General features: G+C 47.7%; 1 protein-coding gene across 1 annotated transcript in view; it reads left to right on the forward strand.

Annotated features, from left to right (window-relative positions):
• The window catches only part of lrp6 (low density lipoprotein receptor-related protein 6), a 33,703-nt gene that overhangs the window by 2,957 nt on the left and 11,725 nt on the right, over window positions 1-19,021 (forward strand). Inside the window, exons 3-11 of the mRNA XM_071501588.1 lie at window positions 7,650-7,847; window positions 8,100-8,296; window positions 8,638-8,769; window positions 10,284-10,680; window positions 11,595-11,766; window positions 15,456-15,672; window positions 16,858-17,147; window positions 17,458-17,684; window positions 17,768-17,952. Of these exons, the coding sequence (XP_071357689.1) occupies window positions 7,650-7,847; window positions 8,100-8,296; window positions 8,638-8,769; window positions 10,284-10,680; window positions 11,595-11,766; window positions 15,456-15,672; window positions 16,858-17,147; window positions 17,458-17,684; window positions 17,768-17,952 (2,015 nt within the window). The remainder of the gene's footprint in view (window positions 1-7,649; window positions 7,848-8,099; window positions 8,297-8,637; window positions 8,770-10,283; window positions 10,681-11,594; window positions 11,767-15,455; window positions 15,673-16,857; window positions 17,148-17,457; window positions 17,685-17,767; window positions 17,953-19,021) is intronic.

A 19,021-nucleotide genomic window follows, 5' to 3' on the forward strand; every position in this document is an offset into this window, starting at 1 on the left:
GAATAGTTGCAGAGTAATTTTCTGTTGATTGATTGATTATTCGACCACACACCTTCAGCTCTGTTCCACTGGTTTCCCTTTGGTCAGAGCCACCTGGGCCTGTTTTTGTTCCCACCTCCACTGAGGCTCCAGGTGAGCTGAGGTGACAAAAGGTGACATGAAAACACTGCAGACTCCTGATTGGTCTGAGAGAATTGTTGCTGCTGTAGGTGTTATTGATCTGTAAAGGTTAAGTAGTAGTCAGAGCTTGTGCGATGTGCTGATTGGTCGGTTCATCTGTGGTTAGCTCTGCTTTGCTAACATTAGCATCTGTTACGTTAATACTGACACACAAACACATTTACACTTCCTGTGGTTTTCAGAGTTACACACACACAGATTTAAAAGAGGTAAAGATACAGATCAATCAGTGATCGACAAATTGATTGAAACGATCAGTTAATCATTTTCTCTGGTTCCAGCTCCTCCAACATGAATGACTGAACCTCTGGGTTTTGGATGAAATTTTGTGAACTGAGTGATCAATCACAGTTCAATAGATTTATCAATAATGAAACTGATCATTAGCTACAGCCTTAGTGCAGAGGAAGGAGTCAAACAACTGATTCCTAGAAAGTTGTGTCAAAAGCCTGAAACACAGGACGTCTGTGTTTGGACACCAAACATCCATAGAATCAGTGTTTGTAAACACACCTCCGGGGGGGTGGGGGGGGGGGGGGGGGGGGGGGTTAGCTGGTAGCTGGTCCTGGATCAGATTGGGTTGCAGGGCGGCTGAGCTGCTGTCCCAGGATTCTCCTGGCACCTGAACAACGGCGTCAGTGTGGAGGTTTGTCTCTGCTGCTCGGACGAGGAGGCAGCTGAGGAATGTCCTGTATCAGCTGGAGATAGAGAATCTGCAGGAGGAGGCACGCACGCACACACATACACACACACACACACACACACACACACACACACACACACACACAGATACTAAGAATCACAAATTCACTTCTAACAAAACACCAAATGATGAAGAGGAGGATGAACCTTCCTCTCTTCATGTTCTCCTTGGTTTTCATGGTCTGAGCTTTGACTGGATCTTTTAATGCCCTCACCTTCTTCTTCTGTGGTTTAATGGAGGATCAGCTCCACAGTAGGATGGACAGGAGGACAGACGTCGGTTAGAATCTGCCACATCTGGAAGGTGTTTTCTGTGTGAGCCAGCATCTCTTGGTGGCGAGCAGCAGCACATCTGTTGGCGACACCTCTTTGGTGGCGTGGGTGGCGACTTTATGATAATGAGCTATGACGCAGCCAATCAGAATGTAGAAGTGTTCTGCTCTGGAGAATATCAGAGAACACGACCATGTAAACTTTTGTTGAGAGACTGAGAACTGTGAGTTTACTCGTCCCTGTCGACGTGTCCAAGACGAGGTGTCTGACACTATTTGATGAAAACAGGAAGGAAGTTCATGCTAACTAGCGACATAGCACACTAAACACTGTAGCTTGACAACTTGATGCGACAGCAGTTGACATGTCTGTTTGCTTTGCTCTTTAAATAAAGTTTGAAGACAGAGACCTGAACAAACTGTGTAGCTGTCTGTGATATCAGAGCGCCCCCCGCCCTCAGCGGCGTCCTTTGTGAGGCCTCTTCAGTCTGAACGTACAGTTGACTGAGCCACGGAGGATCAGACTCACTTCACCACGAAGCTGCTGCAGGAAGTGATGTTTATTTCAGACACTGTTCCACCTGCTGGACCTCATCTGCTGCTGAAGGTCACAGCCAACACCACTCACTCACATACACACACACACTCTCACTCACTCACTCACTCACTCACTCACTCACTCACTCACTCACTCACTCACTCACACACACACACACACACACACACACACACACACACACACACACACACACACACACACACACACACACACACACACACCTCCCTGTCCTTCATCACCATGTTTCCTCCCCCATGTTTCCAGTGTCAGGCTCCAGAGAGGCGTTTGGATTAGGATGTAAATCCATTAGGACTCAGATAAAAGAGGCCTGTAATGTATTCATTAGTTTTATTTAAATTTTTCTCTCTCTCTCTCTCTCTCTCTCTCTCTCTCTCTCTCTCTCTCTCTCTTTCTTTCTTTCTTTCTTTCTTTCTTTCTTTCTTTCTTTCTTTCTTTCTTTCTATTCATGGAAACTCTTCCCTCCTCTGTGTTTGATCCAGCTCGGTATCAGAGATAAAAGTCACACCGAGCCGGTCGCTGGTTCCACTCTGGATTCTTCGTTCTGAACTGAACACTTGTTTTTCTCCCATTTGTGTCGGAGTTGTTTTGTTTGATTCACAAACACAAAAACCAGGTTATGAGAGAAGAGAAACTCTGACCTGTGACCTTTGGCCTTGACTCTGTCCTCTCACTGAGAAAAGTCCCAGATCTGGTCTCTAACGTCCGGTCCCCAGGTCTGGACCGTTACAGTCAAAATGACCCGTCAGTCAATAACAGGAAGTGCGTTTCTTACCCATCAGCCCACCTAACACCATGTTCACTCCTCCTCTGTTTGTGGACATGACACAGTCCAGGCGAACCAATCAGAGAGCTCCGTCCACAGTCAGACGCCTGAAATGAAACTCTTCTCAGTTAAACAAAACTGCGTCACAGCAACATCTGGAGAAGAGACAGACAGCTGCTAACATCTGTCTGAGAGTAAATCAGGACAAAGGAGCAGCTCCTCTGTCTTCAGTTACATCGATGTTTGAATGTGTGATCAGACGAGGAGTCAGTTTTCCCTCAGCTCCAGACCTCTGACTTCACGCTGCTGTGCCGTGGTCAGTCTTCACTTAGCTCTCAGGTTAGTCTAATGTGAGTGAGACAGACCTGAGATCCATGTTGTCATGGTAACAATGAGTTACACCTGCTGATGACTGAAGGTTGACCTCTGACCTTTACTTCCTCATGACCTCTGACCCTCACTGGACTGGCTGAATGTGGACACACTCACAGCAAACGTTATGGTGTGTGTGTGTGTGTGTGTGTGTGTGTGTGTGTGTGTGTGTGTGTGAGAGAGGCCTGGCTCAGTTGGCAGGATGAGGTGAAGTGTTGAACAAAGCTGTGATCACACTCTTGTACAAATAACTACACCAGCTTCTGATTTAATCAGTCACATTCCCTGGTGTGTGTGTGTGTGTGTGTCCTCTCTCATTAGCATGACTGCTACACAAACTAAGACTCCCTCACTGGTGCATAAATGGGTTGCATACGTTCCTGTTTTGTGTTGTTGTGTTTGGTTGCGTGTGTGTCACAAAGGCTCATTGTTGCCGCGGCAGCTGTTTTGTTTTTGCAGCAGTCAGAGGACGCTGCAGCAGCACGCCAGCTACACTGATGCAGGAGGGAGGGAAACGCCGTTTCGTTTACATGTTCGCCGTCCATCTGGGACATATCCTATGTGGCCAAAAGTATGTGGACGTCAGTCCCACTGTATGTGGTAGAGGGAGGGCCGGGTTATACAGGAGAAGATCTGGTCTGAATGTCACACCTAGAGGGAGGGTGGGGGCGACATCTGGTTTGAATACAGACAGAACTCCTCACATGTTCAGGCTGTCTCTCCTGGCATCTGAGGTGTCCATGAACCACGGGGACCTGGTTCTGCAGTTTGTGCAGGTGTCTGTGATCTGTACTGACACACTGACCGTTTACACTCATTCATAGAACTGTTAAAGTTCATCCCCATGTTTTACCTCTGTGAAATCCTCTGCTGTCGTTCACTGTTAGTTTAATATGTTTTCACATAGAAACTGGTCTGAAGCTCATCTGATTCCTTATTGAGAAAACTGGATCAGGCCCCACCCACCACCAGATTACTATTGATTACCACACTTTACCACACTTTACTACTGATTACCACAGTTTACTACAGATTACCACCGTTTAATACAGACTACTACACCTTACTACAGTTTACTACACCTTACCACAGTTTACCACACTTTACCACACTTCACTGCAGTTTACCAAAGATTACTAGTTTACCACAGTTTACTACAGATTAATACAGTTTACCACAGTTTACTACAGTTTACCACAGTTTACTACAGTTTACTTGGCTCTGTCACAGGTTTCTGTCTGCTTTGTGGTCTGGATTGTTGCTGCTGCTACTGCTGTTGTTGTTGCTGTTGTTTGTTATTACAGTTGTTGCTGTTGCAGTTGTTGTTGCTGTTGTTGTTGTTGCAGTTGTTTGTTGTTGCAGTTGTTTGTTGTTGCTGTTGTTGTTGTTGCTGTTTGTTGTTGTTGCAGTTGTTTGTTGTTGCTGTTGTTTGTTATTACAGTTGTTATTACAGTTGTTGTTGCTGTTGTTGTTGATGTTGATTGTTGTTGCAGCAGTTGTAGTTGTTGCTGTTGTTGTTGTTGCTGATGTTTGTTATTACAGTTGTTGTTGCTGTTGTTGTTGCTGCAGTTGTAGTTGCAGTTGTTGTTGTTGGTCTTTGCTGACTCTGGTTTGGATTCTGTGTTGAAACAATCAGCTGCCATTAATTTTAAATGAAAACAAACCCTCAGACTTTGACTCTCAAGTGATGATGAGGAGTAAAGTCAGAGATGAAGAGTGGACCACGCTGTGATGTTAGTCGGACAGAAGTCCTCCTCGGTGTGGGTCAGGTTCAGACTGTCGTAGACCTGCAGAGGAAAACTGGTTCTCAAATCCACGGTGGAACGCAGAGCTGGACTCGGTTCAACTGGAATGATTAATGCATCAGGTACCAAATACAATGCAGCTCTTGTGGAAAGGGGATGTGTTGTGTGCGCGGCATTTCTCCAGTGTTTTACTCTTTTTTTCTGCTTGGCCGGGGCCACGCTGTTCAGACCGAGGGGAGAAAATCACCTGAATGTTTGAGGCGTTCACTGAATCACGTCCGTGTGTCCTGTAAAGACTGAAACGTTGTGTGTTGTGTTGGTTTCTCTGATGCAGACACTGAAACTCCAGGCGTCCTGTGCAGGTTAGTCACAGCCACCGGCTCATGTGCTCGTTGGTTTGCTTTGTTTGTGGTGAAACCCAACCAGCTGCTGTGTGTGAAGCTGCGGTGTGTTTGGCTCCTGGGCAGGCTATCAGTTTGAGCCTTTGTCCTGGGCTGAATGGGATTAGGTGGAGAGGCCCAGCAGCTCTGTTTGTGGGTCAGTTTTTCATCTGGAGCACAGAGTCAGAGGAAGTGACGACACTGAGAACACGTCAGAACTCTCTCCCTGTAAACTGTGACTCAACCTGCAGCTTTAGATCCAGTTCACTCAGGGTCTGAGGGTCAAACTGTCCAGATTCAGTATCAGAACAAATCAGGAAATATCTGTGTTTGATTTAAAGTCAGGAAGCTGTGGATATAACAACAAGTTCAACCACAACTCCCAAGGTTCATTTCAGCAGATTGAATCAGGTTCTGGATCAGTCTGTGCTGAATTCTGTAACTGTGCATGTCACCATCAGTCGACCACTGGTCAATGTTCGCTCCTCCTGCTGCTGAGCTCAGATTAAGGCTGTTTCATTCACATCAGTAAAACAGACGCCTGCTGTTTGCTCCTCTATCACTTGGTTGGAATCTTCGTCTCCAGCCTGGTGAAGATGGACTTTATAGATCCTGACACGTCTCTGTCCTGCATCAGCTGTAGATCACGGTAGACGTTGAGGTCCCGGTTTTACTTTGTGTCAGATTGACACCACATCCACTGATGTTCAGTATGAATATCACTGAAAGCTCAGGAACGGCTGCTAAATGGACCAGTTTCAGCCTCACTCACAGTCAGAGACTAGGAAACGGCTATGACTTTAATTGATTGATTATCTGTTTAATTGATTGATTATCTGTTGATCAAGTCATGGATAAAACAATTAATCAAATCAGTTTCAGACTGATAGGTGATGTTTAGTTGCAGCTGTACTTGTCTTTAAATGTGTATTTTTTTAGCTGTGTCCTTGTTGTTTGTGTGTGTGTGTGTGTGTGCGTGTGTGTGTGTGTGTGTGTGTAACCAGACAAAGACGTCCTGTTACACACCACAGAGGACAGCAGCTCAGTCAGATGGAGAGGCCTCATCATTACATCAGACACATTTTACAGCCGTGTAATTGGACTCATTAAAGGGCTCATTTTGGACAGCCCCCCCCCCCCGTTGTTCACTCCTTCCTTCCTTCCTGCCTCTGACTCTGTGTTGGTCACAGAAGCTTTTCCCAGTCGTCCACACGACTACGTTTTCATTTTAAACCATTAAAGTGTTAAACGTTGAGGTGTGTGTGTGTGTGTGTGTGTGTGTGTGTGTGTGTGTGTGTGTGTGTGTGTGTGTGTGTGTGTGTGTGTGTGTGTGTGTGCACGCTGCAGAGACCCCGTCACTGCTGAGGCGCTGTCAGTCAGGCTGGAGGATGGTCCCGCCTCCTCAGGAAGACAACAGCTGATCCTCATGTTCGGTTTGTGATGCGAACGTGACATCATCAGCGTGTCCTTCGTCACACGTCGGATCAATAAAAACTGAATCTTTGAGTCTTTGACTGTTGGTCAGACAGAAGCAGATGTTTGAAGACATCACGTCGACATTTACAGACTGAGGCTGATGATGATCATTTCACTGTTGATCAATTATTGTCTTGATTAATCAGATAATTAATTATCTGTGAAAAATTCCCATCAGTCCTCTGGTTTTTGAAGCTTGATAAAAGATGAATTGATCAGCTGATCGGTCTCGTTGTGTCCAGATGTGATTGATCCTCAGGCTGTTCTGTGTGAGGGAACTCCTCATGAGGTCTGGTCTGGTCTCTGTGGTGGACCCAGTTTATGCTCCTGAGGCGGTGGGGGTGGGGTGGGGTGGGGTGGGGTGGGGTGGGGTGGGGTGGGGTGAGTGTGGAGATTAGTGACGGTGGTGTGGATGTGGGGAGGAGGGCAGAGGGGCCGTCCAGCTGTGATGGTAATTAAGACAAACAAAGAAGAGAATTAGCTGCACAGCAGTCCCCCCCTCCCCTACAGACCCCCACCCCCAGCTGATTATCATCTGTTAAGAGGAAACAGTTTGTAGTGAGGTCACAGGAAACAGTTTTATAATGTGATGTAGTTCATCATCATCACTGAAACTCCTCCCCCCAGAGTCACAGGCTGCGTTCACAAACGTTTTCAACTGTTTAGAGACAGAACATCACCTGAACCAATCAGGGATCTCTCACACACACACACACACACACACACACACACACACACACACACACACACACACACACACACACACACACACACACACACACACACACACACACACACACACACACACACACACACACACACAGTTAAGTGCAGGGTGCCGTGTGTGGACTCAGACGGAGGGAGTCCAGTCTCAAGTGGAGGGATGTACATTTACTGATGCAGCTGTCGCTAGGCAACCGGCACGAGAGCAGATGCAGGCCAAGGAGCTGCTGGCTGTTCACTCCTCCACATGTAGGAGACGTCAGCTGTTCTCTCTGCAGTCAGCTTCGTTTCACACAAACACAACATGGTGACAGAGGTGATGATGATGTATGAATTATATTTATTTTAACTGATATATTTCTGTCTTTGTTTTGTCCATTAATGGACCAATAGCTTTGTTGTTCCTCTGTCGTCTGACGCCTCAGCTGACATTCTCATTCTCCCGGGTTCCCTCAGGTACATGTACTGGACCGACTGGGGCGAGGTCCCGAAGATCGAGCGGGCGGGGATGGACGGGACCAATCGATCCATGATCATTGATAAGGAGATCTACTGGCCCAACGGGCTGACGCTGGACTACAGCCAACAGAAACTGTACTGGGCCGACGCCAAACACAACTTCATCCACCGCTCCAACCTGGACGGCTCCTCCAGGTACAGACACCTGCACCTTCATCAGGGGAGGGGCTTTATCTCTGTCTTATTCTAGATGCAGCTGAACTCCTCACCGACTGGTGCTGTGTTCAAGTGTTAGTCAGAAATCAGAAATGTTCCCACTGGTCAGAATCACAGGAATCTGTGGTTCCTCAGTTCTCAACCTGTGTGTGTGTGTGTGTGTGTGTGTGTGTGTGTGTGTGTGTGTGTGTGTGTGTGTGTGGGTGGGTGGTGTTGTTGTTGTTGTTTCAGGGAGGTGGTGGTGAAAGGAGAGCTGCCTCACCCCTTCGCCCTCACCCTGTACGAGGACACCCTGTTCTGGACCGACTGGAACACCCACTCCATCCACTCCTGCAGGAAACAGACGGGGACCGAGCAGCGGGTCGTCCACTCGGACATCTTCTCGCCCATGGACATCCACGTCTTCAGCGCCAAGAGACAACCCAGCTGTGAGTCCAGCTGCTGCTGTTTGACCTCTGAGGTTCAGGGTTGTTAGGGCTGACATGCGATTGGTTAGGAACAGTTTAGTATCTGTGCTGTGATTGGATCATTATTGAGCTGGTTAACTTATCAACACTATATGAAAATTTCTAATCTTCCTCTTGATGAATTCAGTCAGTGGAGACGCCGTTAAACAATGTGATTCATGACGCAGCTGTTGATGCTCTGAAACACAAGACTTCAGTCGTTACTTCGCTTTAACTTCGTGTTGTGTTTAAACAAAATTGATTCTTCAGAGAAAAAGGCAGAAACTGAGGTCAGAGGTCGTGTTGTTGTGTCTCGTCCTCAGTGAACAGTCCGTGTTCTGTGAGGAACGGAGGATGTTCCCACCTCTGCCTCCTCTCTCCACTGAAGCCCTTCTATCAGTGTGCCTGTCCCACCGGGGTCCAGCTGCTGGAGGACGGGAAGACCTGCAGAGACGGTGAGGACACCATCATCATCGTCTTTACCACACACACCTCAACACCACTTTAACCTGAGTCCTGGTGATGGATTCATGTCCAGAGTCCAGTTGCTGAGAGAATCTGCCGAGAGCAGCTCGTTTAAAACCTCACAGAACATGACGACGCTTTGTTCAGAGACTTAACAAGTTTGGGAAAGTGTTGGAAACAGCTGAGTCATTGGTGGGAATGTGTCAGACAGATACTGAAGAGCTGGTTCCAGTTCCACATCAGCAGGTCTGTGTCTTTACATCCTCATTAATGTTGTTGTTTAAAGGCTGTATCCTCCAGTGCTGTCAGACAGTAGACGGGGGATAAATCAATCAACAGGTTTGAGTCTCCAGAATGTGGAGTTAAAGAGCGACTGAAAACCCTGCAGAGGAAACTGGAGTGAAACCAGAACAAAGATCCAAATATTTCCTGAGCTGCGTCAGTGAACGACGCACAAGTTTGGAGATTATCTATGATTTTCAGAGAGAAAAGGAAAAACACAAAAAACCCTGTTGTGTAACCATTTACAAGAATTCAGCCCAAACTGCCAGATTGAATTCATTAGTGTGTGTGTGTGTGTGTGTGTGTGTGTGTGTGTGTGTGTGTGTGTGTGTGTGTGTGTGTGTGTGTGTGTGTGTGTGTGTGTGTGTGTGTGTGTGTGTGTGTGTGTGTGTGTGTGTGTGTGTGTGTGTTCCTGCATGATGGAGACAAACCAGCAGATTCAAACTGGTACCAAACTCCATTCACCTTTTCTCTCATTTTAAAAGTCAGATGCGTTCGCCCGACTTTTCTCTGCCTTTGTCGTCGTCATCGTCTCTGGACGCTCTGAGCAGCTTAAGGTGACCTGCAGTTGGTAACCATGGTAACCCCACTCCATCACGGAGCTGGCCGTTTGAATGGCAGCCCTGGACGTTTCCTCCTCCCCTCCCTCTGCCTCTTTTATTTACATTTTTTGGTTCAGTAACCCTCGCCCGCGGAGCGACAGAGGACGGAAGGCGGGGAAGCTTTTGTGAGAGACGGGATCACATGCTCCCCCCGCAGACAATGCCTCCTTTCACTGCTGGGGTTTAACTATTTCAGCAGAGGCTTTTTTTTTCTTCTTAACCCAGAGTATCTGCTGGTTGCAGCAGTGAAACGTGGCCACAGTCTGACCTGGAGGGTTGAAGTTTATTGTCTGACTGCAGCCACGTCTCCTGCAACCACCAACCAGACGCAGCCTGAAAATATTTAAGCTCAGGTTACAGTGTAGAGGTACTTCTACTTGTACTTGTACTTGTACTTCTGCACCATCCTGAACTTACTGCACCAGATTTCTTGAACGACTCCTGTTACTTTTCAAATTAAAAGTTTTATGAACACCGTGGTCTCCTCAAACTTCGGAACCTAAACTCGATCTGTTACCATGGTTACAACCCTCTCAGGTAAAATGATGAAATAACTTGGTGAACTGACCCTGTTGCTGTAGAACCTGAATCTGAGTCCTGGTCTTTCCCATCCCCCTCAGGTGCGACTCAGATGCTGCTTCTGGCTCGTAGAACGGACCTGCGGCGAATCTCTCTGGACACGCCGGACTTCACCGACATCATCCTGCAGGTGGACGACATACGCCACGCCATCGCCATCGACTACGACCCGGTGGAGGGCTACATCTACTGGACGGATGACGAGGTGAAGGCCATCCGCCGCTCCCTGCCCGACGGCAGCGACGCCCAGTTCGTGGTCACGTCTCAGGTCAACCACCCCGATGGCATCGCGGTCGACTGGATCGCCAGGAATCTGTACTGGACCGACACTGGAACGGACCGCATCGAGGTGACCCGGCTCAACGGGACCATGCGCAAGATCCTGATCTCTGAAGACCTGGACGAGCCCAGAGCCATCGTCCTGGACCCTGTGGCCGGGTGAGTCTGACCTCATCAGAGTCATGGTCTGGTTTCTGGTGTCTCTGCTGTCTGTCTCTCATCATCATCATCATCATCATCATCATCATCATCATCATCTGGACTCATTTATGGTCAAATTCGTTTCCATTATGAAGGTTTCCCTTCAGTCTGGTTCCAACCTGTTATAATCAATATTCATTAATCACAATCAGACACAGAAAAACAGAATGATTTCCCATGATGCACCTGGACAATTAGTCGATCAAAAGAGAATTCATCAGTAAATACTTTGATGATTAATTTTCTCAAACTACAGTTTAAATGTGAAAGTTTTCGGTTTTAATAAACTGAATCTTGGTGTTTTGAACTAAATTAACTTTTGAAGATGATCGATTGATTATTATTAGATCAATAATAAACAGGTGTTAGTCCTGCTCCTGTTTGTGAACAGAGACAACCCTGATGCTGGTTCATCTACTAAATCTACTGTTTAATCAGCCGCCTCACAGTCAGACCACTGACAGTGGATTAGTGGAAACTAATTCCACATCAGCAACAGGAAACTAAAGCGTTAAATTTTTAAAACCTAGATTTGAATCTATTTAAAAATAATCCAGGTGTTTTTAATTGAAAATCGATCAATAAGAAAACGTGGAGCCTGGACTTCCTCCTCCAGAGCTGAAGATAAATCTGCTGCTGATGATTGAGTCAAAATTTAAAGTTGAAATGTGAAATAATTCCTGCTTCTGTTTCAGGTGATGATTTGATGCTTTTCTTTGCTGCTCATGAAAAATAAACTGAGTCTTTGTGTTTGATCTGTTGACCTTTAAATAAAATGTCAGTTTTTATTTCTGACATATTTTAGACCAAACAATGAAAAATAATCAAAACTCTTCAGCTGGTACCGACTCACTGCTCCTCCACCTGTTCAGGTACATGTACTGGACCGACTGGGGCGAGGTGCCAAAGATCGAGCGGGCGGATCTGGACGGGATGGAGCGGGTGGTGATGGTGAACACGTCCCTGGGGTGGCCCAACGGCCTCGCACTTGACTACGAGGAACGCAAAATCTACTGGGGAGACGCCAAGACTGACAAGATCGAGGTGGGTAGATTTTACTGTGTGTGTGTGTGTGTGTGTGTGTGTGCGTGTGAGTGAGTGATCACCTGGGAGGAAACGCTGTGACTTCCTGTTCTCGCTCTTTAAAGTGGAGCTCCTGCTGGTTTCACGGCCGCCACTCGCTGTGACGGTTCAGTGCTGAACACGACCTCCTGCAGGGACGGTCAGAGACTGAGGACACACAAACTCCACTGGCAGAGGAGAAGAATGAGCTGTCTTTTATGAGCAGGTTTACCTGCAGACCCTCAGAGTCTAGTCTAAGCAGCTGATCAATAAATCTGAAGGTTTATAAGATGCCAGAACTCTGCACAGTGGTGTGCAGCACCACACACACACACACACACACACACACACACACACACAGACAGTGCATGTTACAGAGGAATCCAGCAGGAATGTGTGGTTCCACTTGTATTTATTTAATTTGAAAGTGTTTGTGTACAAAAGCAGAATAAATACAGTCTGTATTAAAACGTACACAGAATGACAGAACAGCACTAAACAAACAGGAGTCTCACACACACACACACACAGACACAGTGATGTGATGGCGGTCTTGGAGCTGAGGGGCTTCAGGTCGTGCTGACCTGAGGTCTGTCTCTGAACCAGCCTGGTCTCCTCCTGATGTTAACGTGATGGCATCGTCACAGAGCTGTAACAGCCTGACTTCCTGCCACCTTCACCTTCTTCCTTAATGTTTACCGATTAGACAGGGTCCAGCCATCCCGCCATGTTTTCAGGGTGTTTACATTCTGGGTGTCCTCTCTGGGTGGGAGACCACCCCCCCCTAAGAGGCGGAGGACAGCTCTCCAATCCCCATCAAAGGTGGTGGTGATTGTGTTGGTCCGGGCCTCACTCAGCCCCCCTTCTAAAGGGCTGAGGGGCCTCCGCTGCCCACCCCCCCTCGAGGTTTCTCTGAGGACCCGGTTTTTGCGGCGGGATCCCACATCTGGTTCCAATTGCGGCGTGCACTCCAGCTGCGGTCGGCTCTGTTTAGAATAGACCCAGAATCTGAAACCGTCGCCGCACTGTGGTCACAACTCCCGAACCAGCGGAGACCTTTTGGCTGAGGCCGACGAGCTGAGGATGGAAACTTCATTTTATATTTATACACACCACGTTTCTGACTCCCAGAGAGAGAGAGAGAGAGAGAGAGAGAGAGAGAGAGAGAGAGAGAGAGAGAGAGAGAGAGAGAGAGAGAGAGAGAGAGAGAGAGAGAGAGAGAGAGAGAGAGAGAGAGAGAGAGAGAGAGAGAGAGAGAGAGAGAGAGAGAGAGAGAGAGAGAGAGAGAGAGAGAGAGAGAGAGAGAGAGAGAGAGAGAGAGATGGCAGCCGGCCATGCAGGGGCTGTTCTGGGAGCAGCGAATCGCGTGGCTCCACGCCGTGTGGATCAGTGAGAGGAGCCGGTCTCAGGCCTCTTCTCCAGATTCCTGACATTTCTCTTCACTCGACGTTGCTGAGTTTGAGAAATAATGTGATCAGAGTTCACACTGAGAACAAAGAGTCAGACTCTAGTTTCTCTGTTTGTGCAGAGTGGACTCGAGCCTCAGATCAGATCCAGGATTTGTTTTCTTTTGGCTCATTAGTTCATCAGGTCACTTCTCTGGTTATTATCAAATCATTTAAATCCCAAACTAACAGAGTTTGGATCAAGCACAGCGAGGCGACAGGCCTCCAGCCAGCTGTTGTTTTACTCATCACTTCATCTTAATTAAATCATTTTTGATTCATCAGAAAAAAAAGAGATTTCTGCTTAAAAATGATTAAATGATGATTAAGAGAAGCCTGAGAGAAGAGTCATGATAAAACACCCGTGTCTTTTTACAGATGTCAACACTTCAAACTGTTAAATATGGGACCTTCAAATTAAAAGTCTGAACTTTAACTGGCTGAACCTGAATAACACCAGTGGTCATGTGACTGTACATCACTGTCTCAGCACAAACTTCAGTTGATGAAAAGAAAATTAGTTTCCACCATTTTTGATCGTCAATGAAGTTTAAGTTATTTTTAAGCTAAAATGTGAAAAATCTGATTTTTTTTGTTTATGTTGTCAATTGTGGGAGTTTTCTGCTTTTTTACACAAAATAAAACATTAAATGAACTTTTCCTCCAGGAAACTGTGACAGGAACTGTTCACTGTTTACTGATGAAACCATTAATTGATTCATTTAGAAAATAATCTGCAGATGAATCAGTAATTTTAATAATTTTTAGCTGCAGCTCCAACAAACAGGGTCGTGTTCACGTTTTTCAGCTCAGGTGTGTGTGGAAAGTTCACACTGTGACCAAACGGATGTAGACAGGTTTAACTCACTGAGTGAATGAATGAATGAATGAATGAAAACAAGGTTACTGACTCCTGCTGCAGGTTCTCTGCAGGTGTGTGCAGGTACCTGCCTCCTGTACCCACACAGGGTTTTGTGGTCCCAGTGTCAGGTACAGGTCTTGAACAGACCCGGATCCCGTTGGAGAGTGAGATGTCAGGATCAGTGTGAGGGAGGAAGAGCAGGAAATGTGGCGGCCATATGCTGCCGCTGTTTGTTTGCTCTGGCTGTTGCTTCTAATTAGCGGCGCTGCGATGTGCTGCCAGCTCGCCTGAGCTGCTCTGAGTATGCTCAGTGTCCACAGTGAGGAACACAATGTGGAGGCTCTCATCAGGGCGACGCTGGGCATGATGGGAAGAGGAGGATGAAACATGACTCAGCTGATTGTGAGGAGAGGGTGTGGCTTCATGTCTTTTAGTTTTTCAAAGTAAAAGCAGGAACAGGTTGGACTCCTGTGGGTCCAGGATCAGAGTCCTCTGAGTCCTGCAGCTCAGGTTCAGCTGCTTGTAACTACAGAAACACTCTTATTCTAAAGGTGGTTCTGTTTCACCAGGATAATCAGGTGACTCCTCACAGGTGAATCTCCACTGTTTACTTCATAGATTCTTGTACCATATTTTCCGGACTATAAGGCGCACTTAAAAGCCTTTAATTTTCTCAAAAAACGACAGTGCGCCTTATAATCCGGAGCACCTTATATATGGATTAATTCTGGTTGTGCTGACTGACCTTGAAGTGATTTGGTGTGGTACACGGTGCTCACGGCGCTCTGTCAAAATGTTTTAGTAGGACTTTGGTAAACTACAAAGCCGCACCGCTTGCAGCATTACGGCTATCGTAGTCAGGAGCGTCGCGGAGTAATACATACTGTGCTTCACCATAATATTACAGTGTGCGTGTATAAGGACCTATAAGGAGTTATTGTGAATACGCTAACGTTTGATTTAGCGGTATCAGACTGTGTTTTTTTTACGTGTTACAACTGAACAAGGTTGGGAGTTATTGTGAATACGCTCATTAACGTTTGAACAATGTTGAGAGTTATTGTGAACGCGTTTAATAAAGTCTGACTGACTTATCTGACTGTTTTGTTTTTGTTTCGCTTAATGCGCCTTATAGTCCGGTGCGCTTTATATATGAAAAAAGTTCGAAAATAGACCATTCATTGACAATGCGCCTTATAATCCAGTGCGCCCTATAGTGCGGAAAATACGGCAATCAGTTTTATTCCAGTGAGTTTTCAGGTCCAGGCAGGAAGGTGTGTGTGTGTGTGTGTGTCCGTGTCCGTGTCCGTGTCCGTCCTGCGGGCATGCTCAGTGTGTCACCTCTCCACCTGTCTGTCTCCCAGGTGATGAACATGGACGGGACAGGTAGACGGGTGCTGGTGGAGGACAAACTTCCTCACATCTTCGGCTTCACTCTGCTGGGCGACTACATCTACTGGACGGACTGGCAGCGCCGCAGCATTGAGCGCGTCCACAAACGCACCGCGGAGAGAGAGTTCATCATCGACCAGCTGCCGGACCTCATGGGCCTCAAGGCCACATACGTGCACCAGTCCTTCGGTGAGTCCACGATCCTGAGCGGCGTCAGAACCTTCTGCCTTCAGATCTTGAGAAATCTAAAGCAGATACATCGGGGACCATGTGGTGGTTGAGCTGCAGGTTAAGATGCTGCAGCAGCTCTGCAGGTGCTGCACGTTCCTCTTCAGTCCTGCAGCTCGGTGTGTTTTCACTCTGCGGCTCCTGAGTCCTGACGCTGTGCTTCCTGTTGATGCTGCAGCCGGGTCTGACGGAGAACTGGGAGAATGCAGCTTTAATATTTCAACACTTGAGCTTCACTGACAGAAGCTGCAAACACACTGCTGTACCCCCCCCTCCTCCTCCTCCTCCTCCTCCTCCTCCTCCTCCTCATCCCTCCCCCCTCCTCTACCTCTGAGATAATGATCATGAAAACCAGAGAGGGAATTTCTCTCATTCCTCGTCTCCCCTCTGCTCTCCAGGAAACACATTTGTCCATTTTCTCCCGTATCAGACAGTTGAAGCTGTTCTAGTTCTGAATCCTGTTTGTTTTCATACCAGAAACATTCAGAGGATTCAGTGTTTACCTCTGAGACACCAGTGAAACAGCATCTGCACTGTAACTGATGGTTGTAGCAGGTCATGGCTCCTTCAGTAAAAGATGAAGCATGTTTTATTGAGTTTTTAACTCAAGGAATCATTGACTTTTCAAAATAAAAGTTCAGATATTTAACAGAGGTCACAGTGATCACCTGTTTGACTTCAGTGTGGAAAAAGCTGCTTCTGTGTTTTTTTTCTCAGAATCAAATCACCTCACGAAGACGAAGCTGTGGTGAAATGTTTCTCACCTCAGATTCACTCAGTTTGTTTGTGTTGTCGAGCTCTGATCCGTGATCAGCTCCTTTTAAAGTGAAATCCAGATAAATGTCATGACACATGCATGATGTCACAGCACCTCAGTACCTCTGATGACAGGTCACAGGTAAACATCATCATCCTCACCAGCTGGTGCTCTATTATGGTGGTGCTGAACCTGACATCCTGTGGTTTCCACGGCAGCAACGGTCTCATCAGTCGTCATGACGATCGTGTGTCTCAGTTTTTTAGGAACACCTTACTCAGTCCTGCAGTGGATCCTCCTTCCTGACAGACACCAGATGAACCTTTAACTTCTGTGAACTCTTCACTAAAAAGAAACCTGACATTAATCTGCGTCGCCTCCGTCCTCAGGCACCAACCCGTGTGCGGAGGGAAACGGCGGCTGCAGTCACCTCTGCCTCTACAAGCCTCAGGGCGTCCAGTGCGGCTGCCCCATCGGCCTCGAGCTCATCGCCGACATGAGGACCTGCATCGTCCCCGAGGCCTTCCTGCTCTTCTCCCGCCACACTGACATCCGCCGCATCTCCCTGGAGACCAACAACAACAACGTGGCCATCCCGCTCACCGGCGTCAAGGAGGCGTCAGCACTCGACTTCGACGTCACCGACAACCGCATCTACTGGACCGACATCACTCTGAAGGTGAGTGAGGCAGGACGAGGCCCCCTGCTGCCTGCAGGCTGCACTGTGGAGCAGTCACGGGCCCCCAGGGGACACCGGGCCCCTCCCCCTCCTCTCTCCGCTTCTTCTTCTTCTTTTCACACTGAACAGTTTTACTCTCATCAACTTGTGATTTGATTTAGTTTCTCATTTTGAAGAGATGATGAGCAGAAAAACGATCAGAGCTCTTTAACCTTGTTTTTCCCGCCGGCCGTGATGTTTTCGCTCCACATGGAAAACATTAACAGTCTTTGATTTGACCTTTAACCTCTGTGTAACCCCTCCCCCACAGACCATCAGCCGGGCCTTCATGAACGGCAGCGCTCTGGAGCACGTGGTGGAGTTCGGTCTGGACTACCCGGAGGGGATGGCGGTGGACTGGCTGGGGAAGAACCTGTACTGGGCCGACACCGGCACCAACCGCATTGAAGTGGCCAAACTGGACGGGCAGCACCGGCAGGTCCTGGTCTGGAAGGACCTGGACAGTCCACGAGCTCTGGCTCTGGATCCCGCTGAAGGGTGAGACACCACCGTCTGTGTATCCATGGAGACGACGGACTGGAGACCTCACCTGTTCATGCTCACCTGTTCTCTCTCCTCAGGTACATGTACTGGACCGAGTGGGGCGGGAAGCCGAAGATCGACCGGGCGGCGATGGACGGGACGGGTCGCATCACTCTGGTGGCCGACGTGGGCCGAGCCAACGGGCTCACCATCGACTATGCAGAGCGGCGCCTGTACTGGACCGACCTGGACACCACGCTGATTGAATCCTCCAACATGCTTGGTAACTGATCAGTAATCAATAACTTGATCGTCTGTCGCTCCTCCAGCAGGAACGTAGACAACAAAAGGCCCAAATTATCATTATCGTCGTCATGATGTTTTAAACACGTATGTGCAGCAGAAGCGTGAAACTGACCCCATCTCCATGGCAACAGAGGAGTTTTACTTCTTTACTGTTTCATGGTTTTTGGGCCATTGAGTCTTTAATCACCATAAATGTCAGAGATCAGTTGCACGTCTGAGCCCCTGAACTGCCGCCCGGTTTGGTCATGTGACTGGTTAAACTACTTCCTGGTGTTTCTCATCCAGCTGTGTCAGCAGCTGTGTGCGGTGTGTGTGACTGTGTCAGAGTCACTGGTTTGAATGGAACCAGTCCAGCGACACCAAAACCAGTTGAACCAGGCTCAACGCGTCGTCGGCCAATCACACGCAGGCGAGCGCACATTCCTGACGGATAACTTTGAAAGTGAACGCCACGCTTTTGCTGTTCACGTCGCCATCGTCGTGACAACAGGTTGAACCGGCACGTGCTGCCTTCACATGCAGTCAGAATATTACAAACATCTGATCTGTTCATCCAACAACATGACTCACCAGCGAATCCCTGCTGGATTACACGACATCGCCTCCTGTGATTGGCTGGACCTGGACCTGGGTCTTGAAGATGTTACACCTGGTTCAGGTCTGGACAAACAGCTGACTCTGTCCTGTGTTTCCTGTTAATGTCCAGTGAAAGCAGAACAAACGTCATCGTGTGTTTGCACAGTTACAGTCGCCGATATGTTTTTAAATGACTCAATTACCCATCATCATTTGCGGCGTCCTGATGCCCGGAGGTTACAATTACACCAGGAGCCCCTTTATCTCCTTTCACCTCTGTGGATTCTCTCTAATAAAACAAAAGTTTTAGTTTAATTTTTTAACTTTTCTCAGTTTAACTTTTCTCAGTGTGCAGAGTTCAGTCGCTCTTCTTCTCTGCCTTATATAACCGCTCTGAACCATGTGTCCGTCTGCACCCTGCAGCCGGTGCTGGTCTCAGATGATGGAGCAGATACATGTTCTGCATTAGC

The sequence above is a fragment of the Trachinotus anak genome, unplaced genomic scaffold (assembly GCF_046630095.1).
Source record: "Trachinotus anak isolate AG129_WGS33_773 ecotype Australia unplaced genomic scaffold, CSIRO_AGI_Tana_v1 ptg000018l, whole genome shotgun sequence".
In the NCBI taxonomy this organism is placed as follows: Eukaryota; Metazoa; Chordata; class Actinopteri; order Carangiformes; family Carangidae; genus Trachinotus; species Trachinotus anak.